Source organism: Oncorhynchus gorbuscha, linkage group LG22, assembly GCF_021184085.1.
Source record: "Oncorhynchus gorbuscha isolate QuinsamMale2020 ecotype Even-year linkage group LG22, OgorEven_v1.0, whole genome shotgun sequence".
NCBI classification, from domain to species: Eukaryota; Metazoa; Chordata; class Actinopteri; order Salmoniformes; family Salmonidae; genus Oncorhynchus; species Oncorhynchus gorbuscha.
Genome location: NC_060194.1, coordinates 5747176 through 5774812, shown reverse-complemented (window position 1 = coordinate 5774812; position 27637 = coordinate 5747176). Strand labels below are relative to the sequence as shown.

Below are 27637 nucleotides of genomic sequence, written 5' to 3'. Positions count from 1 at the left end.
AGTTACCACCAACCCTGCACAAACCCGCGGCTAACTCTGCTAGCCAACCCTTATGCTGAGGTAGACTACCTAGTTAGTTACCACCAACCCTGCACAAACCCGCGGCTAACTCTGCTAGCTAACCCTTATGCTGAGGTAGACTACCTAGTTAGTTACCACCAACCCTGCACAAACCCGCGGCTAACTCTGCTAGCTAACCCTTATGCTGAGGTAGACTACCTAGTTAGTTACCTCCAACCCTGCACAAACCCGCGGCTAACTCTGCTAGCCAACCCTTATGCTGAGGTAGACTACCTAGTTAGTTACCACCAACCCTGCACAAACCCGCGGCTAACTCTGCTAGCCAACCCTTATGCTGAGGTAGACTACCTAGTTAGTTACCTCCAACCCTGCACAAACCCGCGGCTAACTCTGCTAGCTAACCCTTATGCTGAGGTAGACTACCTAGTTAGTTACCTCCAACCCTGCACAAACCCGCGGCTAACTCTGCTAGCCAACCCTTATGCTGAGGTAGACTACCTAGTTAGTTACCTCCAACCCTGCACAAACCCGCGGCTAACTCTGCTAGCCAACCCTTATGCTGAGGTAGACTACCTAGTTAGTTACCTCCAACCCTGCACAAACCCGTGGCTAACTCTGCTAGCCAACCCTTATGCTGAGGTAGACTACCTAGTTAGTTACCACCAACCCTGCACAAACCCGCGGCTAACTCTGCTAGCCAACCCTTATGCTGAGGTAGACTACCTAGTTAGTTACCTCCAACCCTGCACAAACCCGCGGCTAACTCTGCTAGCCAACCCTGCACAAACCCGTGGCTAACTCTGCTAGCCAACCCTGCACAAACCCGTGGCTAACTCTGCTAGCCAACCCTTATGCTGAGGTAACTAGGCTAACTCTGCTAGCCAACCCTTATGCTGAGGTAACTAGGCTAACTCTGCTAGCCAACCCTTATGCTGAGGTAACTAGGCTAACTCTGCTAGCCAACCCTTATGCTGAGGTAACTAGGCTAACTCTGCTAGCCAACCCTTATGCTGAGGTAACTAGGCTAACTCTGCTAGCCAACCCTTATGCTGAGGTAACTAGGCTAACTCTGCTAGCCAACCCTTATGCTGAGGTAACTAGGCTAACTCTGCTAGCCAACCCTTATGCTGAGGTAACTAGGCTAACTCTGCTAGCCAACCCTTATGCTGAGGTAACTAGGCTAACTCTGCTAGCCAACCCTTATGCTGAGGTAACTAGGCTAACTCTGCTAGCCAACCCTTATGCTGAGGTAACTAGGCTAACTCTGCTAGCCAACCCTTATGCTGAGGTAACTAGGCTAACTCTGCTAGCCAACCCTTATGCTGAGGTAACTAGGCTAACTCTGCTAGCCAACCCTTATGCTGAGGTAACTAGGCTAACTCTGCTAGCCAACCCTTATGCTGAGGTAACTAGGCTAACTCTGCTAGCCAACCCTTATGCTGAGGTAACTAGGCTAACTCTGCTAGCCAACCCTTATGCTGAGGTAACTAGGCTAACTCTGCTAGCCAACCCTTATGCTGAGGTAACTAGGCTAACTCTGCTGCTCTACTTTGACTTTCTAGTTGTTCTGACCTCTCCACCTCATTCACTGCTGCCCAAACCTTCTTCTTTTTTGCCACTGTTTCGGGAGTAGTTCAGAATATCTAGACTCTGACTGAGTGACAAGCGTTTAGCTGAGTGATGACAGTGACATCTAACCGGTGCTGTAGGGCTGGGAAAAGGGGTCAAGGGACGTGAGCGGTCCACTGTGTTGGGATATCTCGACCAGGCACTACGTCACTCCAGGAGCTTCTTGCAGTGCCTTCTGCCTAGCGCAGTATATAGATGTATTTATTTTTTATCATTAAAATGTCAGTATAAATTTTTATACTGCAAAGCGCAAGTGGTGTGTGGTTAATGGAAACTCATATTAGACCTGGAAACCCAGGTCTAATGATGCCACTGGGCCCGCGGGTCACCCCCTTTTGTGGGCCGCCAATCAATTTCCCCCCAAAACATTGTATAAAAAAATAAGTACTCAGTCCGAGTCTCAGCTTACAGTTGAGAGATTTAGAATAGTACAATACACAATGCAGCAGCAGTTTCTCTGGTTATGTGCCACTGACAGTCACTCAGTTGGCCCATGTCAGCTAAAACATTTTTGATCGCTAAGTTAGGTCAGATAGCTAACTTGACTATGTCAGAATTACAGGAAATGAGTTATACAATTGCAAAATCCTCTCTCCGCCACGTGGGAAAATGTGTAGAATTGCAGCAAACTTGCTTTAAAACAGCAACAATTTCTCTATGTCCATGACAAAATGTGTAGAATTGTAGGAAATTAACTTTAAACACTTTACTTTCAATTAGAGCCCTCAAAAAGCTAGGGCCAGCTCTGACTGTATGTGTGGGTATGGATGAGGGTACACGCAGACCCACGAGCCACTGCGGCCCCTCATGATGATTTCAGATGTTTTTGTTGTGGCCCTCACCCCCATCAAAGTTCCCCATCCCTAAAGTTTAGAATTTTGGCGACCCCGGTGCTAAAATCAGCCATAGCTGACCCTGTGTGAGCTAACCGCTGTATAATAAGGTGTGGAATGTTGGCGACCCCCGGTCAGTGGTCCCCTGCCAGAGCGCTTGTAGAGATTGGCACCATCCTGTGGGAAATAGCAGTGCCTGATGTCAGCCAGGAAATTCCTGTCAGACGGAAGCCTTTCCTGCCCGCTACACCGGCATAGCATGCGCCGCCGCCAGAGGAATTCTGGGTGGAGTTGACTAGTTTACTCCATGGACCAGTGTGTGCATGCTTCGAAGGTCACTGATAACACAATGACATTCTACTATAATCTGTAGTGAATAACTTTTTCCATCTGCACGGTGAAAAATGTTGCTCCAATTAAAGTCGTGATTTGAAGAGAAATGGGCTACTTTTGTAGATGTGGAATTTAGGTCAAGTGTGTTGTCATTTTATTCATGTTTTCCCATAAAGCTGTTAGTTACCCTATATGCTGGATGCGGACAGTTAGCCAGTATGCTAGATGTGGACAGTTAGCCAGTATGCTAGATGTGGACAGTTAGCCAGTATGCTAGGTGCGGACAGTTAGCCAGTATGCTAGATGCGGACAGTTAGCCAGTATGCTAGATGTGGACAGTTAGCCAGTATGCTAGGTGCGGACAGTTAGCCAGTATGCTAGATGCGGACAGTTAGCCAGTATGCTAGATGCGGACAGTTAGCCAGTATGCTAGATGTGGACAGTTAGCCAGTATGCTAGATGTGGACAGTTAGCCAGTATGCTAGATGTGGACAGTTAGCCAGTATGCTAGATGTGGACAGTTAGCCTGTATGCTAAATGTGGACAGTTAGCCTGTATGCTAGATGTGTGTACCTATTAGTGATGGGGTGTGTTTTAATTTTTCTAACAGGACCGGAAATTGTTAGCGACCGCTCAACAGATGCTCCAGGACAGCAAAACAAAGATCGAGTTCATCAGGATGCAGATCCTCAAAGGCAGCCAGGCCAGCGAGTTGAGCTTTGACAACAACGACGTCATGGGTGAGAGAGAGACACACACACACACCTGCCTGTGACTCATTGAGTCCTTGGCCTCTCTCCTGTCCTGTGTAATCCCCTTTTGACGCATATGGACACACACACACAGTGTGTATTTGAGAACGACTACATTGCAGTCGAACTGCGCAGAATTGCTGATCTAACAAATGACCTTCCATCCGAAATATCTATTCATTATGTGATCAAGATGAGCGATTCTGCTGAAATTGAACGGCGAAAATGTGCTGATAGACTGAACGTCCTCTTTCTCCAGCCAAGCCCATCATCAGCCCGCTGGACCTACGGGTGGAGGAGCTGTGTCACCACGCCAGGATAGAGTCAGCCGTGGCCGAGGGCGCCAAGAACGTCATGAAGCTCCTGGGCTCTGGCAAGGTCACAGAGAAGAGGGCACACTCAGAGGTACAGACCAAAGCCATACATGAGTAAGAGTGCTGATCTAGGACCCCCCCCCCCCGTCTATATAATTATGATCTTAAAGGAATACCTAGGATAGGATAAAGTAATCCTTCTCACCCCCCCTTTAAGATTTAGATGCACTATTGTAAAGTGACTGTTCCACTGGATGTCATAAGGTGAATGCACCAATTTGTAAGTCGCTCTGGATAAGAGCGTCTGCTAAATGACTTAAATGTAAATGTTAAAGGCTCAACTGATCCTAGGTCAACACTCCTACCCTGGCCCCAAGAACAATTAGACCAAAAAAGGTATTCTGAAGCTATTGCTAAACTGTTAGACAACTCACTGCTCAACAAACGTATACCCAAAATGGGAGCAAACACTTTCAAATGGCTGGGATGAACTCAAGGATTAAAAATACCTTTTCTGTTTGTTAACGTGTTTTTCCTGGATCATGCTCTGTAAAAACAAGTATGGGAGCACCGTTTCAGAGCTTTCACCCGTTTTGTGCCTACTGGAGATTTTCCTGTTTTGACCTTTGACCTTGCTGTTCTCCCCAGGCCCAGGCCCGCTTCAACGAGTCCAGTCAGAAGCTGGACCTGCTCAAGTACTCCCTGGAGGAGAGGCTGAGCGAGCTGCCCAAAAACCACCCTCGCAGCAGCAGCATAGTGGAGGAGCTGTCCCTCATGGCCTCGCCCACCCTCAGCCCGCGCTCCAGCATCATCTCCACCCAGAACCAGTACAGTACCGTGGCCAAACCCGCCGCGCTCACAGGTAACGGGCCGATATCCCACAGCAGTGGTCGCTATTTTCATGCTGTAAACCTCTCTGAATTAAGGGTTGAATGTTAACTTGGGACATGCGTGCTTAATTTGACGATAGTGTTAATCATGTATTAATGTCAATGGAAGATTTGTGCAAAAAACTTGAGTTGTTCACACGGAGTTCAAGTTCTAGCGTTTTACATACTGGCATCTGGATTTCAGTCTTTTTAAAAGGTATGCCGTTACCAATATATCAAGACAGCAGACCTGCCAACCTGCACGCATTTTTCGTACCATGCACGCAATTTGAGGTCAAAGCACGCTGGTACAAAAAACAACCCTAAAATAGGCTTCTAGTTGTGGCACATTGTGGTTTTGAAGTTGGCGCTGATCCTATCAGAGGACTTGACGTGACAAAATCTCTAACTCTCCACTCCGGACCAACCCCTGTAGTTGTTGTCCTATCAAAGATGGTGGATAAAATTAAGATAGTTCACTCAGGGTGTTTATTGTTGGGGGAAAAATATGTGCCTGTTTACATAAGGGGGTGGCTCTCCCATAGACATTAATGCAATAGCAGCTGGGTCTGGTCAAGTTAGTTCATTCCTCATCTGTCTCTGGAACTATTTTCCTCCCTTGAGCTGGTTGGCAGCTCTCTCCGTTGATACCACTGATGTGTGAGGGAAAAGGTGTGAGGGAAAAGGTGTGAGGGAAAAGGTGTAGGGAAAAGGTGTGAGGGAAAAGGTGTGAGGGAAAAGGTGTAGGGAAAAGGTGTGAGGGAAAAGGTGTGAGGGAAAAGGTGTGAGGGAAAAAGGTGTGAGGGAAAAGGTGTAGGGAAAAGGTGTGAGGGAAAAGGTGTAGGGAAAAGGTGTGAGGGAAAAGGTGTAGGGAAAAGGTGTAGGGAAAAGGTGTGAGGGAAAAGGTGTGAGGGAAAAGGTGTGAGGGAAAAGGTGTGAGGGAAAAGGTGTAGGGAAAAGGTGTGAGGGAAAAGGTGTAGGGAAAAGGTGTGAGGGAAAAGGTGTAGGGAAAGTGGAGAACAAACTGTTTGCCAAATACATTTTCCAAAGTTGCATGCGACTGTCGCGCACATAACCACTATTATTTCATAGTTCGCTCCTTAGCTAAGGCGTCATTACAACGAAGGTAGTTAGCTACTGCGTTGTTTAGTCAACTAAGCAAGAGCACTTTCTTGCCCGCACATCCTTTGATCGCCGCAGCGGTAGTAGGCGCGAGCGCCTTGACGAGCAAGGGAACGGCGCGATGGTGAGGTAGCTCAGTGCGCGTGCGTCGCTGCGTGGATGAAACCGACATGGCAGAGAGAGCTGTTCCACTAATACCATCATCCCTCACAGAAAGTTAGACTGTTTAAAGATTAGTAGCCTATGTTAATTAATCCACTCTTCAATCTATTCTTAATCTGTCCTCTTGATGTGGTTGTATGTCAACAGTAGGCTGCTAACGATGTGATAGTAGTCAGTGGTGATGACGAGGCATGTTGAATGAATGGCAGCCTAGTAGTCAGACCTAACTTGATGGATGAGGTCAGAGATGGAGCTCATATAGGCCAGTTCAGTAGCCTACTGTAAACTAGACTACTACATTGCATCCGGTAATTGAATTATTTTCAGCAGCCAGTTTTCACTAGACTATCCACATAAAGACACCTATTCATTAGAATAATCGTTACCCGGAAATGTAACCCCATTGATACCACCTCAATTAAATTTAGGCTCAAACACGAGACTGTGTCGGCTAAATTGTTTGATATAATTTAAGGGTTGACTAACCCCCTCCGGACCTTTCCCCTACCTAACCTTAGGTCTACATCAGCACCACCTTGTTATAAAATCCTAGGCAGAGCCCTGTTTGTCCATTTTTAAACGTATTTCTAGTTAGCTACTTAAAATCAGCCAATTACCAGGTACCCGTCAGTTTAATAGAGGCAGTCTGCTAACATCATTATCAGATTAAAAAATGTGTGTTTGCCTATGATTTGAGCAGTGTGGGTGTCGCACGCACGCCGTCATGGGTGCCGCTGCCTCGCTGAAGTGGTACTCCTAAAAATGGTTCTAAGTTGGTAGATCTTGGACAGTATTTCTGTAGTACTGTGCTTTGCCCACTTCTCAAAATATCTTGTCTTCCCCAGGCACATTAGACGTCAGGCTCATGGGCTGCCAGGACCTGCTTGAGAACGTTCCAGGTCGTTCAAAAGCCGGTTCCGTGCCACTGCCTGGCTGGAGCCCCAGCGAGACCCGCTCCTCCTTCATGAGCCGGGGGAACCGCAACCGAGGCGCCAGTGCACGGAACCTCTCCAAGAGTGAAGATCTCTCTTGTGAGTCTCCTAACACCAGCAGTCTCTCCTACTATCGTTCACTTGACTGCAGTTTGTCGACGTAACCAACTTTAGTGGGCAAATGCTCACCTTTGATGGCCACTGGCACACTGGAGAAGTGTGCTCTGAATGGATGAATCCCGGTTTTAACTCTACCGGGTAGATGGCGTGTATGGCGTTGAGTGGGTTTGCTGATGTCAACGTTGTGAAGAGAGTGCCCCATGGTGGCGGTGGTGTTATGGTATGGGCAGGCATAAGCTACGGACAACGAACACAATTGCACTTTATCGATGGCAATTTCAATGCAAAGAGATACCATGACGAGATCCTGAGGCCCGTTGTCATGCCACTTATCTCATGTTTCAGCATGATAATGCAGAGCCCCATACACAATTCCTGGAAGCTGAAAATGTCCCAGTTCTTCCATGGCCTGCATACTCACCAGACATGTCACCTATTGAGCATGTTTGGGATGCTCTGGATCGACGTGTATGACAGCGTGTTCCTGTTCCCGCCAATATCCAGAAACTTCGCAGAGCCGTTGAAGAGGAGTGGGACAACATTCCCCAGGCCACAATCAACAGCCTGATCAACTCTATGTGAAGGAGACGTCACACTGCATGAGGCAAATAGTCACACCAGATACTGACTGGTTTTCTGATCCACGCCCCTACATTTATTTTTTTATGGTATATTTGACCAACAGATGCATATCTGTATTCCCAGTCATGTGAAATCCATAGATTAGGGACTAATACATGTATTTAAATGGACTGATTTCCTTATATAAACTAACTCTAGTGGTTTTTGAAATTGTATGTTTTTAGTCAGTGTTGTTGCTTCTGAAATGGCAAACTATTCCATGTAATAGTGCACTGTTTCTGACCAGGGCCCATTACTGACGCAGCTATATGCATACTTGACAACAACAACAAAAACACATTAGAGAAACCTGGAAGCCTGTCCAGTGACTGATTTTCCCATCATCCCCTCGGCTTAAGAGTATGGATTGTAGCAAAACTATAAATAGACAGAGCCACAGCACTCTGTAGTTTATCCGAAAGAAAGAACACCATGTTCATTTAATTGTAATGTCATTTGAACAATGTATGTGTGAACAATACTGTTAACGTGTCGATTTTTGACTGGAACTGGTATTTTCATCTTTGTGTTCCTCTCCAGATGAGATCAGTGCTGTGCTGAAGCTGGACAACACAGTGGTGGGACAGACCAGCTGGAGACCTGTCAGTAACCAGTCGTGGGATCAGAAGTTTACACTGGAGCTAGACAGGGTATGACACACAGACAGACGGACTTTTTCCGTTCTTTTGATGAGTGAATGATGGTATACTTTTTGACTTTTTTTAAATACCCTAGTTGTGTGCGTTTTTTTCACTTATTGTGGTTGCTAACTACTATGGGCAAATGTTCTTGATGGAAAAGAGCGCAGATCTATGTGGAAAAAAAATATAGCAAAACCTCATCTGGCAGCGCAATTTCAATTTGGGTATTTTCTATTTTCCTATTTATGCATTGCTCAATTCACCCGGCGAGTTAACTAATCGCCTTCTACTAATGCACATGGTTGAAGAAAGGTTTGAATTCAATCACACTGCCACATTATAATGAGGTTGATGGTATTTGTCTGCACAGATCTATTTGCACCATGAAAGTGTCACATGGGTTTTAACCCGGCTTGCATATGCGTGTGCTTAACCTTGTGCGCGTTGTTTGACCTGCAGTCTCGTGAGCTGGAGATCTCGGTGTACTGGAGAGACTGGCGCTCGCTTTGTGCCGTCAAGTTCCTGCGACTTGAGGACTTCCTGGACAACCAGCGTCACGGCATGTGTCTCTACCTCGAGCCCCAGGGAACCCTGTTTGCAGAGGTAGCCCACTTTAACACTACACCAGGGTTGTGTTCAGAGCAGACTGAAACAGGGAGGGACTACCTCCGGACCTGTACAATTAAGAAATGTTCCGTCTTTGTTTTCGGTGCTAACGGTTTAAAATGTGTTCCATTGCTCGCCCTAATGAACATGACCCAGTTATCGATACCCTCCTATGATGAAGACTGTTTACTTGGTAGGCCTAACCATTGCTCGCCCTAATGAACATGACCCAGTTATCGATACCCTCCTATGATGAAGACTGTTTACTTGGTAGGCCTAACCATTGCTCGCCCTAATGAACATGACCCAGTTATCGATACCCTCCTATGATGAAGACTGTTTACTTGGTAGGCCTAACCATTGCTCGCCCTAATGAACATGACCCAGTTATCGATACCCTCCTATGATGAAGACTGTTTACATGGTAGGCCTAACTATTGCTCGCCCTAATGAACATGACCCAGTTATCGATACCCTCCTATGATGAAGACTGTTTACTTGGTAGGCCTAACCATTGCTCGCCCTAATGAACATGACCCAGTTATCGATACCCTCCTATGATGAAGACTGTTTACTTGGTAGGCCTAACTATTGCTTGCCCTAATGAACATGACCCAGTTATCGATACCCTCCTATGATGAAGACTGTTTACTTGGTAGGCCTAACCATTGCTCGCCCTAATGAACATGACCCAGTTATCGATACCCTCCTATGATGAAGACTGTTTACTTGGTAGGCCTAACTATTGCTCGCCCTAATGAACATGACCCAGTTATCGATACCCTCCTATGATGAAGACTGTTTACTTGGTAGGCCTAACCATTGCTCGCCCTAATGAACATGACCCAGTTATCGATACCCTCCTATGATGAAGACTGTTTACTTGGTAGGCCTAACCATTGCTCGCCCTAATGAACATGACCCAGTTATCGATACCCTCCTATGATGAAGACTGTTTACTTGGTAGGCCTAACTATTGCTCGCCCTAATGAACATGACCCAGTTATCGATACCCTCCTATGATGAAGACTGTTTACTTGGTAGGCCTAACTATTGCTCGCCCTAATGAACATGACCCAGTTATCGATACCCTCCTATGATGAAGACTGTTTACTTGGTAGGCCTAACTATTGCTCGCCCTAATGAACATGACCCAGTTATCGATACCCTCCTATGATGAAGACTGTTTACTTGGTAGGCCTAACCATTGCTCGCCCTAATGAACATGACCCAGTTATCGATACCCTCCTATGATGAAGACTGTTTACTTGGTAGGCCTAACCATTGCTCGCCCTAATGAACATGACCCAGTTATCGATACCCTCCTATGATGAAGACTGTTTACTTGGTAGGCCTAACCATTGCTCGCCCTAATGAACATGACCCAGTTATCGATACCCTCCTATGATGAAGACTGTTTACTTGGTAGGCCTAACCATTGCTCGCCCTAATGAACATGACCCAGTTATCGATACCCTCCTATGATGAAGACTGTTTACTTGGTAGGCCTAACTATTGCTCGCCCTAATGAACATGACCCAGTTATCGATACCCTCCTATGATGAAGACTGTTTACTTGGTAGGCCTAACCATTGCTCGCCCTAATGAACATGACCCAGTTATCGATACCCTCCTATGATGAAGACTGTTTACTTGGTAGGCCTAACCATTGCTCGCCCTAATGAACATGACCCAGTTATCGATACCCTCCTATGATGAAGACTGTTTACTTGGTAGGCCTAACCATTGCTCGCCCTAATGAACATGACCCAGTTATCGATACCCTCCTATGATGAAGACTGTTTACTTGGTAGGCCTAACCATTGCTCGCCCTAATGAACATGACCCAGTTATCGATACCCTCCTATGATGAAGACTGTTTACTTGGTAGGCCTAACCATTGCTCGCCTAATGAACATGACCCAGTTATCGATACCCTCCTATGATGAAGACTGTTTACTTGGTAGGCCTAACCATTGCTCGCCCTAATGAACATGACCCAGTTATCGATACCCTCCTATGATGAAGACTGTTTACTTGGTAGGCCTAACCATTGCTCGCCCCTAATGAACATGACCCAGTTATCGATACCCTCCTATGATGAAGACTGTTTACTTGGTAGGCCTAACCATTGCTCGCCCTAATGAACATGACCCAGTTATCGATACCCTCCTATGATGAAGACTGTTTACTTGGTAGGCCTAACCATTGCTCGCCCTAATGAACATGACCCAGTTATCGATACCCTCCTATGATGAAGACTGTTTACTTGGTAGGCCTAACCATTGCTCGCCCTAATGAACATGACCCAGTTATCGATACCCTCCTATGATGAAGACTGTTTACTTGGTAGGCCTAACTATTGCTCGCCCTAATGAACATGACCCAGTTATCGATACCCTCCTATGATGAAGACTGTTTACTTGGTAGGCCTAACCATTGCTCGCCCTAATGAACATGACCCAGTTATCGATACCCTCCTATGATGAAGACTGTTTACTTGGTAGGCCTAACCATTGCTCGCCCTAATGAACATGACCCAGTTATCGATACCCTCCTATGATGAAGACTGTTTACTTGGTAGGCCTAACCATTGCTCGCCCTAATGAACATGACCCAGTTATCGATACCCTCCTATGATGAAGACTGTTTACTTGGTAGGCCTAACCATTGCTTTTTGTTCAGGTCACATTTTTCAACCCTGTCATTGAGAGGCGACCCAAACTGCAGAGACAAAAAAAGATATTCTCAAAGCAGCAAGGTAAATCATTGTTTTCTGAAGAAGAAAAATACATATCATAGGGCCCAAAGTAGATTTTGTTTGATATCCAACAGGAAGTATTTGTTTTTATTATATTCGTTTTTATTTCTATTCGTTTTTTCTATTTTCTTTAAAATTCTGTGTTCATTTCAGTTAGTTTTCAGACCTGATTTGCTTGTTTCTATTTAGTTAAAGTTGTATAAAAAATTTATTTATATTTTGTTTTTATGTTATTTAGTGTTAGGGACAGAAAGCATGCCTGGGAGGCTAGGAAGAATTTGTGTTGTATAGTGTTTTGGTTTTGGGATGTCACTTCATACTAGGGGGCAGTAAAAATTATTATTGTTTATTTTACCTTCATTTAACCAGGCAAGTCAGTTAAGAACATATTCTTATTTTCAATGACGGCCTGGGAACAGTGGGTTAACTGCCTGTTCAGGGGCAGAACAACAGATTTGTACCTTGTCAGCTCGGGGGTTTGAACTCGCAACCTTCCGGTTACTAATCCAACGCTCTAACCACTAGGCTACACTACCGTCTTCATACTTCCGGTTCCTGTCAACTAATCTTTTGAATGGATTTGATGATTATATCATCATTTGTGATAACGCGGTCATTTTAAGATGTACAGTGCATTCAGAAAGTATTCAGACCCCTTGACTTTTTCCACATTTTATTACGTTACAGCTTTCTTCTAACATGTATTAAATTCAACAATTTCCTCAACAATCTACACACAATAGCCCATAATGACAAAAACAGATTTTTAGAAATGTTAGCAAATGTATTAAAAATAAAAAACAGATCACTTATATAAGTATTCAGACCCTTTCGCCTCCCGAGTGGCGCAGCGTCGCAGTGCTAGAGGTGTCACTACAGACCCTGGTTCAATCCTAGGCTGTGTCGCAGCCGGCCGTGACCGGGAGACCCATGAGGCAGCGCACAATTGGCCCAGCGTCGTCCTGTTTAGGGGAGGGTTTGGCCAGCCGGGATGGTCAGGGAGGTGACCAGGAACCCGATGCTCACTCTGACAGAGCTTCAGAGTTCCTCTGTGGAGATGGGAGAACCTTCCAGAAGGACAAACATCTCTGCAGCACTCCACCAATCAGGCCTTTATGGTAGAGTGGCCAGACAGAAGCCACTCCTCATTAAAAGGCACATGGCAGCCCGCTTGGAGTTTGCCAAAAGGCACCTAAAGACTCTCAGGCCATGAGAAACAAGATTCTCTGATCTGATGAAACCAAGATTGAACTCTTTGGCCTGAATGCCAAGCGTCATGTTTGGAGGAAACCTGGCACCATCCCTACGGTGAAGCGTGGTGGTGGCAGCATCATGCTGTGGGGATATTTTTCAGCTGGGACTAGTCAGGATCGAGGCAATAATGAACGGAGCAAAGTACAGAGAGAACCTTGATGAAAACCTGCTCCAGAGCAGAATCAACTACAAACACGTTTTTGCTTTGTCATTATGGGGTATTGTGTGTAGGTGGGGGGGGGGGGGGGGGGGCGACTATATAATCCATTTCAGAATAAAGCTGTTTACGTAACAAAATGTGGAAAAAGTCAACTGCTCTGAATACTTTCCGAATGTACATCAAATTATTTTCATGTTTGTGAATTAATTTTCTTCTGCCAAGATGCCTTTTATTAACAGCCCAAGTGCAGTCAAAAACATTATTTTCTTGTGTGTTTAAAAAAATATACATTTCCACACTCTGCAATTGGGATAATCTCAATTCTTGAGAAATTGCTTATTTTTACAATTTTAATTGAAAACAATTAAGGTCCTTACGCAGAAATGATTTGATATTGAGATTAAAAAGGCTGCGTTTTTTGCGCTTTTTGAAAACTATTCAACAAGCCTACAAAAGTTCAAAAACTACAAGGCTACTTCCTGGTAAATTACGCCACTTTCGTAGGGTATACACAAGGGGTGCGCTCAGCAGAACGCAACGTTTTGGAACGTTCTGATAGAAATAGCCTATGTAGAACAAACCTGTCTCTTTGACATGTAGAATAAGGAATCACATCAGCTTTATTCATGGCATTTCAATCTGCAATGTTTGAGAATGTTTGGCATCTGAATGTAGCCACAGTCAGGTGAGGTTGAAATGATCAATTCAATCTCAATGTGACTTGGATTTAAAAGGATTAACACGGGGACTGGTGCAAAATGTGGCGAAGGAAGCTTTCTCTCGCCCATGTTTACACCAATGAGGTATGGGGGTTTACACCGATGAGGTATGGGGGTTTACACCGATGAGGTATGGGGGTTTACACCGATGATTTATGGGGGTTTACGCCGATGAGGTATGGGGGTTTACGCCAATGAGGTGTTTACGCCAATGAGGTATGGGGGTTTACACCAATGAGGTATGGGGGTTTACACCGATGAGGTATGGGGTTTACACCAATGAGGTATGGGGTTTACACCAATGAGGTATGGGGGTTTACGCCAATGAGGTATGGGGGTTTACGCCAATGAGGTGTTTACGCCAATGAGGTATGGAGGTTTACACCAATGAGGTATGGGGGTTTACACCAATGAGGTATGGGGGTTTACACCAATGAGATACGGGGGTTTACGCCGATGAGGTACGGGGTTTACGCCAATGAGGTGTTTACGCCAATGAGGTATGGGGGTTTACGCCAATGAGGTGTTTACGCCAATGAGGTATGGGGGTTTACACCAATGAGGTATGGGGGTTTACACCAATGAGGTATGGGGGTTTACGCCAATGAGGTATGGGGGTTTACGCCAATGAGGTATGGGGGTTTACGCCAATGAGGTATGGGGGTTTACACCAATGAGGTATGGGGGTTTACGCCAATGAGGTATGGGGGTTTACGCCAATGAGGTATGGAGGTTTACGCCAATGAGGTATGGGGGTTTACGCCAATGAGGTGTTTACGCCAATGAGGTATGGGGGTTTACACCAATGAGGTATGGGGGTTTACACCAATGAGGTATACGCCAATGGGGTTTACGCCAATGAGGTATGGGGGTTTACACCAATGAGGTACGGGGGTTTACGCCAATGAGGTATGGGGGTTTACGCCAATGAGGTATGGGGGTTTACGCCAATGAGGTATGGGGGTTTACGCCAATGAGGTATGGGGGTTTACGCCAATGAGGTATGGGGGTTTACACCAATGATGTATGGGGGTTTACGCCAATGAGGTATGGGGGTTTACGCCAATGAGGTATGGGGGTTTACGCCAATGAGGTGTTTACGCCAATGAGGTATGGGGGTTTACACCAATGAGGTATGGGGTTTACACCGATGAGGTATGGGGGTTTACGCCAATGAGGTATGGGGGTTTACGCCAATGAGGTATGGGGGTTTACGCCAATGAGGTATGGGGGTTTACGCCAATGAGGTATGGGGGTTTACGCCAATGAGGTATGGGGGTTTACGCCAATGAGGTATGGGGGTTTACGCCAATGAGGTATGGGGGTTTACGCCAATGCGGTATGGGGGTTTACACCAATGAGGTATGGGGGTTTACGCCAATGAGGTGTTTACGCCAATGAGGTATGGGGGTTTACGCCAATGAGGTGTTTACGCCAATGAGGTATGGGGTTTACGCCAATGAGGTATGGGGGTTTACGCCAATGAGGTATGGGGGTTTACGCCAATGAGGTATGGGGTTTACGCCAATGAGGTATGGGGGTTTACGCCAATGAGGTATGGGGTTTACGCCAATGAGGTATGGGGGTTTACACCAATGAGGTATGGGGTTTACACCGATGAGGTATGGGGGTTTTTATACCGATGAGGTATGAGGGGGGTTTACGCCAATGAGGTATGGGGGTTTACGCCAATGAGGTATGGGGGTTTACGCCAATGAGGTATGGGGGTTTACGCCAATGCGGTATGGGGGTTTACGCCAATGAGGTATGGGGGTTTACGCCAATGAGGTGTTTACGCCAATGAGGTATGGGGGTTTACAACAATGAGGTATGGGGGTTTACACCAATGAGGTATGGGGGTTTACGCCAATGAGGTATGGGGGTTTACACCAATGAGGTATGGGGTTTACACCAATGAGGTATGGGGTTTACACCAATGAGGTATGGGGGTTTACGCCAATGGGGTATGGGGGTTTACGCCAATGAGGTATGGGGGTTTACGCCAATGAGGTATGGGGGTTTACGCCAATGAGGTATGGGGGTTTACGCCAATGGGGTATGGGGGTTTACGCCAATGGGGTATGGGGGTTTACGCCAATGAGGTATGGGGGTTTACGCCAATGAGGTATGGGGGTTTACGCCAATGAGGTATGGGGGTTTACGCCAATGCGGTATGGGGGTTTACGCCAATGCGGTATGGGGGTTTACGCCAATGAGGTATGGGGGTTTACGCCAATGAGGTATGGGGGTTTACGCCAATGAGGTATGGGGTTTACGCCAATGAGGTATGGGGGTTTACGCCGATGAGGTATGGGGGTTTACGCCGATGAGGTATGGGGGTTTACACCGATGAGGTATGGGGGTTTACACCGATGAGGTATGAGGGGGGTTTACGCCGATGAGGTATGGGGGTTTACACCGATGAGGTATGGGGGTTTACACCGATGAGGTATGAGGGGGGTTTACACCGATGAGGTATGGGGGTTTACACCGATGAGGTATGGGGGTTTACACCGATGAGGTATGGGGTTTTACGCCAATGAGGTATGGGGGTTTACACCAATGAGGTATGGGGGTTTACACCAATCCAATGCTTTTTAACTTTAGTAGTACATGTAAGAAGAATCAAGTTAGCTACCCAGCAGATTTTTTCCCCTTAATAGCTAGTGATAGTGAAACATCACCATCTCCTGGAAGCATTACTAGAATAACCTTGGCCCAAACAGAGAAACTTTATATGTTTTTATGGAACACATACATCCATTTCACTCTACTCTGAGAAATCATACAGTTGTCTTCAGTTTTCGTTGTCCACTTTGGATGGTTTAATTAGGTCTTTTACACTAAATATAGGTAATCAAATAGTGGTGAGGTGATTATCTCCAAGGTCACCCGGGGTCATAAGGTCATGCCCTGTCGGGGTGTTGTGAGGATTAGTGTTCCCCGTCTGGCTTTGTGACGGGTCTTGAGGTTAGTGTGTCACCTACCTGTCCTGCGTTCCCTCCTCAGGGAAGACGTTCCTGCGTGCTCCTCAGATGAACATCAACATCGCCACCTGGGGCCGCCTGGTCAGAAGGGCCATACCTACAGTCAGCACTAACTCCTACAGCCCACAGGTGCCTGAGATTGGGCCCAGCAGTCTTCCGGATTCTCCAACACCCACCAGGTATATATAGAACAGGCGTGAACGATCACACACATAGACACAAACACGCACATAGGTCCAACAGACTGCGCTTGGCAACCTGGGCCACACACACACTGTCACATGCCTTCTTAAAGTCTTTAACCCACATGTAAACAGTGTGGAATGCAGACATATTCAGGGCCTTGCAAAAGTATTCAGACCCCTTGGATTTCTTCACATTTTGTTACAAAAGTGGGATTAAAATGCATTTAATTGTCGTTTCTTTTTGTCTACAATCTACACAAAATACTTTGTGAAAGTGGAATATATTTATTTATTTAAATCATATCTTAAATATAGTCGTTGCATAAGTATTCAGCTCCTCAGTTTAGAATTGGCTCAGGAGTCAAATGTGGCTTAAACAAATCACATAATAAGATTACACGGACTCACTCTGTGTGAAATAATGGCAGTTTACTCGTGTGGCTCAGTTGGCAGAGCATGGTGTTTGCAGCGCCAGGGTTGTGGGTTCGATTCCCACGGGGGACCAGTATGAAAATGTATTAACTCACCACTGCAAGTCGTTCTGGATAAGAGCGTCTGGTAAATGACTACAATGTAAAAAGTATTGGATTTCAAGCAAAGATTAAACCACAAAGACCAGGGAGCTTTTTGAGAAGCCTCATAAAGAAGGGCAGTGATTGGTAGATGGGTATCAATAACAAATCTGACATTTTAAGCAAGTTAATAATTCTGCAGTGGATGATGTATTACACCACCCAGACACATCAAAGATACAGTCGTCCTTCTGAACTGAGCGACAGGACAGGAAGGACACTGCTCAGGGATGTCACCGTGAGGCCGTTGGTGATTTTAAAACAGATACAGGGTTAAATGGCCGTGACGGAAGAAAATGTAGGATCAACATTGTAGTGACTCCACAATAATGACCTAAATACTGGGGACTTTTACGGGATGAAAAGAAACGGGATGGCGCTAAGCACAGGCAAAAACCTTGTTCAGTCTGCTTTATTCCAGAGACTGGGGGAGGAATTAGTCTTTCAGTAGGACAATAACCTACAACGCAAGGCCAAATCTACACTGGAGTTGCTTTCCAAGAAGACCGTGAATGTTCCTGAGTGGACAAGTTACAGTTTTGACTTACATCTGCCTGAAAATCTATTTTGATAAGAATTATACACAAATATTGCAGAATCCAGGCGTGCAAAGCCCTTTATAGACTGACCCAAGAAGACTCGCAGCTGTAATCAATGTTAAATGTGGATCTAACATGTATTGGCTCAGGGAGACAAATACTTATGCAATGACTATTTAACATTTCTTCCAATTTTACATTCAAGTATTTTGTGTTATTTGTTGACAAAAAAATGAGAAATACATTTGAATCCCACTATGTTAAAGGGGTCTGAATCATTTTGCAAGTCACTGTATTCCTCTGTAATTAAAGATGTGGCACCTTCCCTTCCAGTGACATTAGTGACCCGTTGGTGACCAAGCTGGACTTTGACAAAGAGCCCACCTCGGGACCCAAGCACTACCCTTTACCCGCGGGCATCAGAGAACCACTGGCACAGGACAACAAACTGCCCGACAAGGAGGAAGTACAGGTACGGACATGGGGTTACCACGGAGATGCCCGATTTAGAGGAAGTAGTGACACATAGTCATATTTGGTAATGGTCATCCCAGTTCAAGGGAATTCAAACTTGAAATAACTGTCAATGGAAACTTGAATCGTGTTCAGTAAAATAACAACACAAATGCTAAACGGGGGATGTACTGAACCTGAACATTTTCCATTGCAAAGCGTTTTGCGACAGTTTGCCATACTGAACACAACCCCCACTGCCCCCATCCTCCTAAGGAGTGAGTTCTACCTTTTGCAGGATGCACTGGCATCGTTTGACTTCCTGAACAAGAGGAACAGCATAGCGGTGAAGTCGTTGGACCGACGAGACAATGTAGTAGAGCCGGAGATCCAGCCTCCAGACCTGGAGCTCACAGCCATACAGAATGACACAGAGAGGTAGGGCTCACTTAACAACGTGCATGTTTGGGAGAACGACTACGTTGCAGTTGGACTGCGCAGCATCACTCGTCTACAAAATCACCTTGCGTCCCAAATAACTAGTCCGTATGTGATCAAGATCAGCGATTCTGTGCCTCTTAAAACTGGTCCTCTCAAATAGGCTGAATATCTGCGACTCCAAAGCTGTTTGGGGAGAAACTCGGATGCATGCATGACTTGCTTTTAATCGATTTTTGATTTGGTTACAGTCAATGTATTGGGGCAGTGTGTTTCGCCCAGCTTCCACGAGAATGTGTATGATTTCCTTGGGGGCTTATTGAAAGCAATAGTTTGTATTTTTCCATGTAATATGATATCTACCTCCATTTCCAGGGAAGAAGAACAATTTCAGTTTAGTCTCAACGACTTCAAATGTGTTGCAGTCCTTGGTCGTGGTCATTTCGGAAAGGTACATAGTACACACCCAACCCATTTCTCGATCCTTTTTTACAGCCCTTCTAGAGAAATGAGCTGTTTCTGAAGAGGGAATAAAAACCCTAGCTTTCCTAAAATGTCTCCTCTCTTCCCCCCCCCACTCCACACAGGTATTGTTAGCTGAGTATAAAAGCACGGGAGAGATGTTTGCCATCAAAGCCCTGAAGAAAGGAGACATTGTGGCTCGTGACGAGGTGGACAGGTAAGGGGCTCAACCTGAGCACTTAAACCAATTAGGCCTGATACTGATGCCTTTTTAACTGTTTGCTGAGGGTAACAGGTTTACCTTTGTTCAACCCTGTTATTCGGTTCAGAGTTGACTTCGGGTTTTGGACATCACCTTCAAACAGCCGGAAATACTCTGACAGTATGATTAGTAGTAATATAGTTATCAGTAGTATTTTTGTGTTTATTTATTTATGGATAGTCAGTTTCCTTGTGTTACATACAGAACTCTCGCATATTTTCTAACAGCCTTCAACGGATGTCAGAAATTCAATGTGTCCTCTCAAATATATTCCTGGGAAAATCCATCGAATTTTTCTAGAGACTGAGTTGGAGGACATTTTCTCTGATGCAAACGGACAGATTTTATTTTTAGGCCCGGCGGGGGTTAGTAACAGAAATGTACTGATGTAGTAAATTGTACATCAGCTTCAAACAGCCGGAAGTACGATATTTTTGGTTATTAAAATTTTTGGTCATTAAAATTATTAATTATTTTTTGCTTGTTTTGTCACCTAAACTGAAATTAGGTGAACATTTTAGAATTTTAGCACTCATGTAATGGCAGAGTGATTTCTATTTATTTGATGTTTTCCACCTGGCCAATAAGATATTAGCTTAGCTTTCTGACCAAGAGTTTGGGCTGATTTATTTTCTGGTCCTCTGTAAGCTCCGTTGGTAGAGCATGGCTCTTTCAACGCCAGGATAGTGCGTTCGATTCCATGTGGCACCTATACGTAACATGTGTGCACGCATGACTGTGGGTCACGTTAGGATAAAAGCGTCTGGTAAATGACTTCATCTATATTATGCATTTTCATTTCAGGAATGGATTTACACAGGGGATTTGAGTAGCATTGAATTCCTTTTGTAATCTAAGAAGAGCCTTGCTCAGGTATCAGGGTTCCTTGTTTCTCTGTCTTCCTCCCCCAGTCTGATGTGTGAGAAGTGTATCTTTGCTCAGGTATCAGGGGCTTTACGTCCTTGTTTCTCTGTCTTCCTCCCCCAGTCTGATGTATGAGAAACATATCTTTGCTCAGGTATCAGGGGCTTTACGTCCTTGTTTCTCTGTCTTCCTCCCCCAGTCTGATGTATGAGAAACATATCTTTGCTCAGGTATCAGGGGCTTTACGTCCTTGTTTCTCTGTCTTCCTCCCCCAGTCTGATGTGTGAGAAGTGTATCTTTGCTCAGGTATCAGGGGCTTTACGTCCTTGTTTCTCTGTCTTCCTCCCCCAGTCTGATGTGTGAGAAACGTATCTTTGAAACGGTGAACAGCGTGCGCCATCCGTTCCTGGTCAACCTCTTCGCCTGCTTTCAGACGCAGGAGCACGTGTGCTTCGTCATGGAGTACGCTGCCGGGGGAGACCTGATGATGCACATCCACGCTGACGTCTTCTCCGAGCCCAGGGCCATGTGAGTGACACCAGGGTCCTGGTCATTTACATTTCAGTCATTTAGCAGATGCTCTTTTTCAGAGTGACTTAGGGTTCAGTGCCTTGCTCAAGGGCACATTGTCAGATTGCTTACCTCTTCTTTTTTTTCTTTTTTTACCTTTTGGTTACTTGCCCGTCGCTCTTAACCACTTGGCTGCCTGCCGCCCTGTTCATTAGGCAGACAACTGTTACGAATCCCTTTTGGCCCGACAGTCTAGGGGGAATGGTAATGAGACCCGTAACATAACTCATGCAAATTATTATTGTGACAAAGTAAAAGTGTGCACGAAATAACCACGACAACAGAAATCTACCGTCAAACTCTAGGTTTATTTATAAACACACGGTAATGGGGGGAGCAGGAAAAGGGGCTGAGCTGGACCCAAGGAAAGAAACAATAAATATACAAAAACACACCCCTAAGCTAGACTAGCCTACTTTAACAGCTAACTAACTAACCAAAAATACAGTGGGTGGTCCGCCCAGTTCTAACTAGTGTATTTATCAAAGTTCACCTACGGGTAGTGTATGCCCATGGGCGACTTGTCTTGGTTTCCCCTTTTCCCACCAGCAAACAAGCAAACACCATAACCAAAAATAATACTCACAGGTGATGACAAAGTGCTATGGAGGTGTTTAAACAAAAGAGAGGTTAAGACACAAAGCGAGAGTGAAACACAGAGACCTACAGACATGGCATTTACAGAGAGGCTGAGCTGAGCTGAGCTCTAGAACAAACAAATGGGGTTTTTAAACCATGGGGAAGGAACTGTGATAGGTCAGGAAATAGGAGGAGGTGTGTCTTCTGATTGATGATTGATTGTTGACTGATTGGGGAGTGATAGTTTTCACCTGTGAGGGGAGAAGGAGAGAAAAGAAACACACACACAGGATACACACACACACATGATATCTGTATCCGTAACACAACGTTTTGATGCAGAGCGACACAGGGAGGACCTACCTGGATTTTGTCCAATAAGAACACTGATTTTCATTTTCCTTCTGTAAAAGTTTTTGCTACAGTGCGCCTTACTCAATATACAAATATTATGCAAAGCAACCCATAAAATCATGACTTGCATTTGTAAAATGACTTGACTTGCACTTTTTTTGGGGGGGGGGGTTTAAAGGCTCGCTTTCTTTGTGAACATTGAAGTTTTGCTGCTGCACCGAGATGATCTTCAGTCGCCCCCCTCACCAATAATGCTGTTGACTTTGAACTAGTGTCTTAAGTGCTCAGCCACATATCCAGTGTCTTGTATTCTACATCATATTATATAATAGTTTATATATTACAAAGTGGATTCTCTCCTGATTTCTCTGATTCTTTGCTGACTCCAACTGTTTATTTTCTTCTTGTCTTTGGTAGATTTTATGCAGCTTGTGTCGTATTGGGATTACAGTTTTTACATGAACATGAGATTGTGTACAGGTATTTTTATTTATTTATTTATTATTTATTTTTATATTTCCATTCACTGGGTGAATATATGCTCTGATATAACCTATATCGATGGTGATTCTCATGATTCTGTTTCACTTTCAGAGATCTGAAGCTTGACAATCTGCTATTGGACACTGAGGGCTATGTAAAAATAGCTGACTTTGGCCTTTGCAAAGAGGGTAAGTGGGACAAACGCAACCTCAACTTAATGTCACTTTTCCAACACCATTGTAAATGTATAATAACCTACATCTGACTCAGTCAAAACCTTAACTCTAACTAAGGCCTCTGCTGATCTGAGCCGTATGTTGGTGTCAAACGTACATGCCTGGTGGCTCCCGACTGGTGCAGCAGTCTTAAGGCACTGCATCGTAGCGCTCACTACAGATCCGGGTTCAATCGGGAGACCCATGAGGCGGCGCACAATTGGCCCGGCGCTGTCCGGGTTAGGGTTTTGCTGGCTGGGATGTCCTTGTCCCATTGCGCTCTAGCGACTCCTTGTGGCTGCCGGGCGCATGCACGCTGACTTCAGTTTCCAGCGGTGCGGTGTTTCCTCCAACACATTGGTGCGGCTGTCTTCCGGGTTAAGTGATTAGTGTGTCAAGAAGCAGTGCGGCTTGGCGGAGTCGTGTTTCGGAGGACACATGGCTCTTGACCTTCGCCTCTTCAGTGTCCGTACGGGAATTGCTGCGATGGGACAAGAATGTAACTACCAATTGGATATCCATGAAATTGGGGAGAAAAGGGAGTTTAAAAAAGTACCCCAAAAAAACAATATGTATAATTTACATGTCTGGGTGTAAAGTTTCTGTACTAAGCATGTGTCATGGTTATGTGTATTCTGGCAGGAATGGGGTTTAGGGACCGCACCAGTACATTCTGTGGCACGCCAGAGTTCCTGGCCCCTGAGGTGCTGACGGAGACGTCGTACACGCGTGCTGTGGACTGGTGGGGTCTGGGGGTCCTCATCTTTGAGATGCTGGTTGGAGAGGTAAGTGGGTCTGACCTTCACACCTGTCACATGGATACCTACTCAGTGTTATGACTGGTCAATACTTTGTCAGCTCTGAGAACAGAACATTTTACAATCTTGGTATTGACTTGACAAGATTATTTAAAAAAATGTTTTTGCCTTTATCACAATTGTCATGACCTTTCTAACATTATATACATAGCTGGTCTGGTCAGTACATTCCATATAAAAAAAAATATATATATATATATATGTCATTGACTGTATATGGGGGAAAAAACTTTTTTTCCTGCCCCAGTCTCCATTCCCTGGAGATGATGAAGAGGAGGTGTTTGACAGCATCGTCAACGATGAAGTCCGCTACCCAAGGTTCCTCTCAACGGAGGCTATCTCCGTCATGAGAAGGGTGGGTTCCGGATCCCTTCAAATTGATCCTAATGAAACACAACACCTCAAACTACAAACTATCAGAAATCAGAAAGTGTGAAATGAGAAGAAACAAAAGAATTACAGCTTCAATGTTTATTCTACTTTCTAATGCTCTTTTTTGTTTGTAGCTTTTGAGGAGGAGTCCAGAAAGGCGTCTGGGGGCAGGAGAGCGAGACGCAGAGGAAGTCAAAAAACATCTGTTCTTCAGAGTAAGTAAAGAATGTTCTACCTTCTCATATTTAATGTCTTTCAACATTGTAAACACAGCCACAATTTTAGGCAATGTGGATACCACAAAATGACATATGAAGTTTCCTGTTCATGAGATTTGCCTAATCTTGGTTATTGTCGCAAACAGTTTTTCTCATGAGGTAGATGATACAGTACAAGTCTATCCTGAGAGTTGACATAAATTCACTATCCCCCCCTCCCCAGAATATGGATTGGAACGGACTACTGGCCAAGAAGGTGAAGCCTCCATTTGTCCCGACCATCCAGGACTCCAACGACGTCAGCAACTTCGATGACGAATTTACCTCAGAAGCGCCCATCCTGACCCCACCCAGAGAACCTAGGGCGCTCAGCGGGGACGAGCAGGACATGTTCTCTGACTTTGACTACATCGCAGACTGGTGTTAGCCCCCCTCCCCTCTTCTCCCTCCTCCAAATGTGTTGAACAAACACACACTGTGAACCAACCAACACAGCGCTGACTGACTGTAGCTCACCATTTTTAAAACACCTCTTTTCCAAACCAACGTCGCAAGACGGGAACAAACGGCGCACTGCCAATTAAAGACCCCCACCCACCCCCCGCTCCCACAACTGAACCCCCAAGGCTATTCTTTAACAGAGAGAGAACAACATTTTTCTTCTCTTTAGAAACTTCAAGGGGAAAAAGAGGAGTGAAGCCTCCAGCGCATGTCATGTCTATTGTCTGACCACTGAGAATGTTGTCAAGTGAACTCTGTCAAGGCCGGCAATATAGCCGTGATATCGAATAACATGATTGTTACGTTTTTTTTTTTTTATCATGTACAGAATAGTATTCCTCTGTATTTTTAACAAGTCCTTTCGCAAGCCCACTGCCATAACTAAATGACATATCTCTCTGTAAAGGGTTAACACGTGTGCCATGTTGTATATCGGAATTATGAGCGCTTTGAGCAACAAACATCTTGACTACTACTGCCTCGTCACTTGAAACCCAAGGAAGGTCTCCTTTTTAGTTTATCCTGGTCTTTCTCTCCCCCAGCTGTTTAAAAAAAAGACATATATATATATATATTTTTAAAGATGCCTTAAAATCTTCCTGTTTTTCTACCCAAGCTTAGAGTGATGTCTAAGAATAGAGCCCAGGAAACCTTTCTTTTTAAACGGATGACCATGACACAAAAGCGGTGCGTCCAGTGTTAGTCCTCGTGGTATTACAGAAACTCTGTCCCTCGTGTACTGTGCCCATGCCAGTTTTACATGAGCGTTAACTGTACCGTTTTTATGGGTTTCTTTATGTAGTGCTGTTGTTGAAATACACTATCGTTATTGCAGTGGAACCGTTCTAGACTACACAGCATACCACAAATCAAAGGAGACGGCACCGTTTTAAACGTGATCATTTGTAAGGAGCACACGCACACTACGGAGACCTATCCTGACATGGCTCCTTCTGGTGGATTCCTAGCACCAAAAAATGCAGTGGCCGTATGTATCAAGCGTCTCGGAGTAAAGTGCTGATTTAGGATCAGTTTTTTCCTTTAGGATTCCAAATCACTTTATATGGGACCTGATCCAGAATCAGCACTCCTACTCTGAGACCCTTGATATGTCCCCTAATGATCTAATTCCTGATCCAGAATCAGCACTCCTACTCTGAGACCCTTGATATGTCCCCTAATGATCTAATTCTTGAGGGGTACCAATACGTTCAGATAGCAATGTTGTACTCTTGAGGGCAGAATCGATTCCGCTAGCATTTCTTACAGTTTGTCAGTTCCATTCCAATCGAAAGCCCAGAGTGAATTTAGTATTTCTGTTGACTTTCCATTCACTCCCCGAATTGACCGAGTTGAAATGGAATTGATCCCAACCTCGATACTGCAATCATTCTCTTAACTGAAGGAGATACAAGAGCAAGGAGATCTCGCAGCCTGCAATGATTGGACATGGTCAAATGGTGGATCTGAAGTGACTGATACAGTACAGCTGATTACCAAAACCCATCCCTCCAGTCCTGACAGTGGGACTATGGAAAACCGTGATGGGTGAAGTTGCCTCTTGGTGAAAGTTGGGATTGGGTAAAGGGGACCTAATCCTAGGGGAAACTTTACTCTGGAGTGTAAACTAAGCTCAGAGCCAGTTTGTGCAGACAATATGTAAATGAATCACTACAAGGGAGGGCAGGGTATATTTTATATATATATGTGTACACACAATTAAGCTGAACGTACTCATTTTATCAAGATATTTTTTAATTATCTATGTTTAGCGTAATTATGAAAAAGGATTGTACAGTTTTTTTGGGGGGGGGGGGCTGTTTGAGCATGTTACAGACATACAAACCTTTTTTTAATGGTACACCACATTGAAGTTACACAAGACTGTTGAACCTGCTGTATAGAAGCATTTTGCAGTCGTCGTTTGTCGCCATATCACGAATGCACAAATTAAACGCCGTTAGAGTGGTGCTACTTCCTTTGCATGTCATATTCCATTGGTGTCGGCACATCACTCACACAACTCTGCTGTCTTCGCTTTAAGAATCTCCTGTAGAAACTGGCCGTCAACATACTCTGGCAATCCACTGTCCATCCATGTCCCAGAGAGTATATATATCTTACTGAACTCAGACCATAGAGGACTCATCTGTGCCATTTGATAGCCTAAGGCAGCGCCTTTCAGGCTACAACCCATAACCATAAGAGCTCCCACGCAGTTGACTGTTAAAATGGCGCTGCCCATGCTTAAACAGCCTTTTGGCCACTAGAGGCCTCTACCATTCTCTATAGCCTCTTTTATACCTGGTTCTAACATGCATCCTTTGTCTTGTCCTCCATTCTGATTGTGCCCACATTTTCAGATGGGGTGTAGTTGATTAAAAGACACATTTTGATCAGATTGTGATGTTCCTTGCCACCCCCAGAGGTAGTCCGGCATGCATTGTGCCTTGATATCTTACAAGTGGAGATGGTGAAAACATTTAAATAATTATTCCATCCTCTAAAAACATTGACGGGATGCACCATCGACCTATGGCATCAATATCCCTTTAAAAAAAATATTATTTTGAAAGAATAGCTGTTAAATCATTTGCATACAGGGATGAACCAGGAACTTGTCAGAGGGCGAATATGAGACACATTTTTAATAGGCTTTCAACCATGTGAAAATATGGGCACAATGAGAATGTGGACAAGATCAGGACAATGGATACATATTAGCGCCAGGTATAAACGAGGCTTTTACAACTCAGCCCAAGCTGGGTCTGGCTTTTGAGAAATAGCATGGAATTATACTGAACAAAAATATAAATGCAATATCCAAAGATATTACTGAGTTGCAATTCATAAGGAAATCAGTCAATTGAAATAAATTAATTAGGCCCTAATCTATGGATTTCACATGACTGGGCA

At 44.9% G+C, this 27637-nt stretch overlaps 1 protein-coding gene across 1 annotated transcript in view; it reads left to right on the top strand.

Moving 5' to 3' along the window:
- LOC124009550 (serine/threonine-protein kinase N2-like) overlaps nt 1–25184 on the top strand; it is a 53497-nt gene extending 28313 nt beyond the window's left edge. The window contains exons 4-22 of the mRNA XM_046321439.1: nt 3427–3556; nt 3828–3973; nt 4531–4744; nt 6881–7066; nt 8249–8358; nt 8809–8952; nt 11641–11716; nt 16859–17015; nt 18466–18604; nt 18884–19023; nt 19399–19474; nt 19611–19702; nt 20963–21139; nt 22532–22594; nt 22709–22785; nt 23455–23597; nt 23878–23985; nt 24137–24217; nt 24444–25184. Of these exons, the coding sequence (XP_046177395.1) occupies nt 3427–3556; nt 3828–3973; nt 4531–4744; nt 6881–7066; nt 8249–8358; nt 8809–8952; nt 11641–11716; nt 16859–17015; nt 18466–18604; nt 18884–19023; nt 19399–19474; nt 19611–19702; nt 20963–21139; nt 22532–22594; nt 22709–22785; nt 23455–23597; nt 23878–23985; nt 24137–24217; nt 24444–24647 (2463 nt within the window). The 3' untranslated portion in view covers nt 24648–25184. The remainder of the gene's footprint in view (nt 1–3426; nt 3557–3827; nt 3974–4530; nt 4745–6880; nt 7067–8248; nt 8359–8808; nt 8953–11640; nt 11717–16858; nt 17016–18465; nt 18605–18883; nt 19024–19398; nt 19475–19610; nt 19703–20962; nt 21140–22531; nt 22595–22708; nt 22786–23454; nt 23598–23877; nt 23986–24136; nt 24218–24443) is intronic.
- The last annotated feature ends 2453 nt before the right edge of the window (nt 25185–27637 follow it).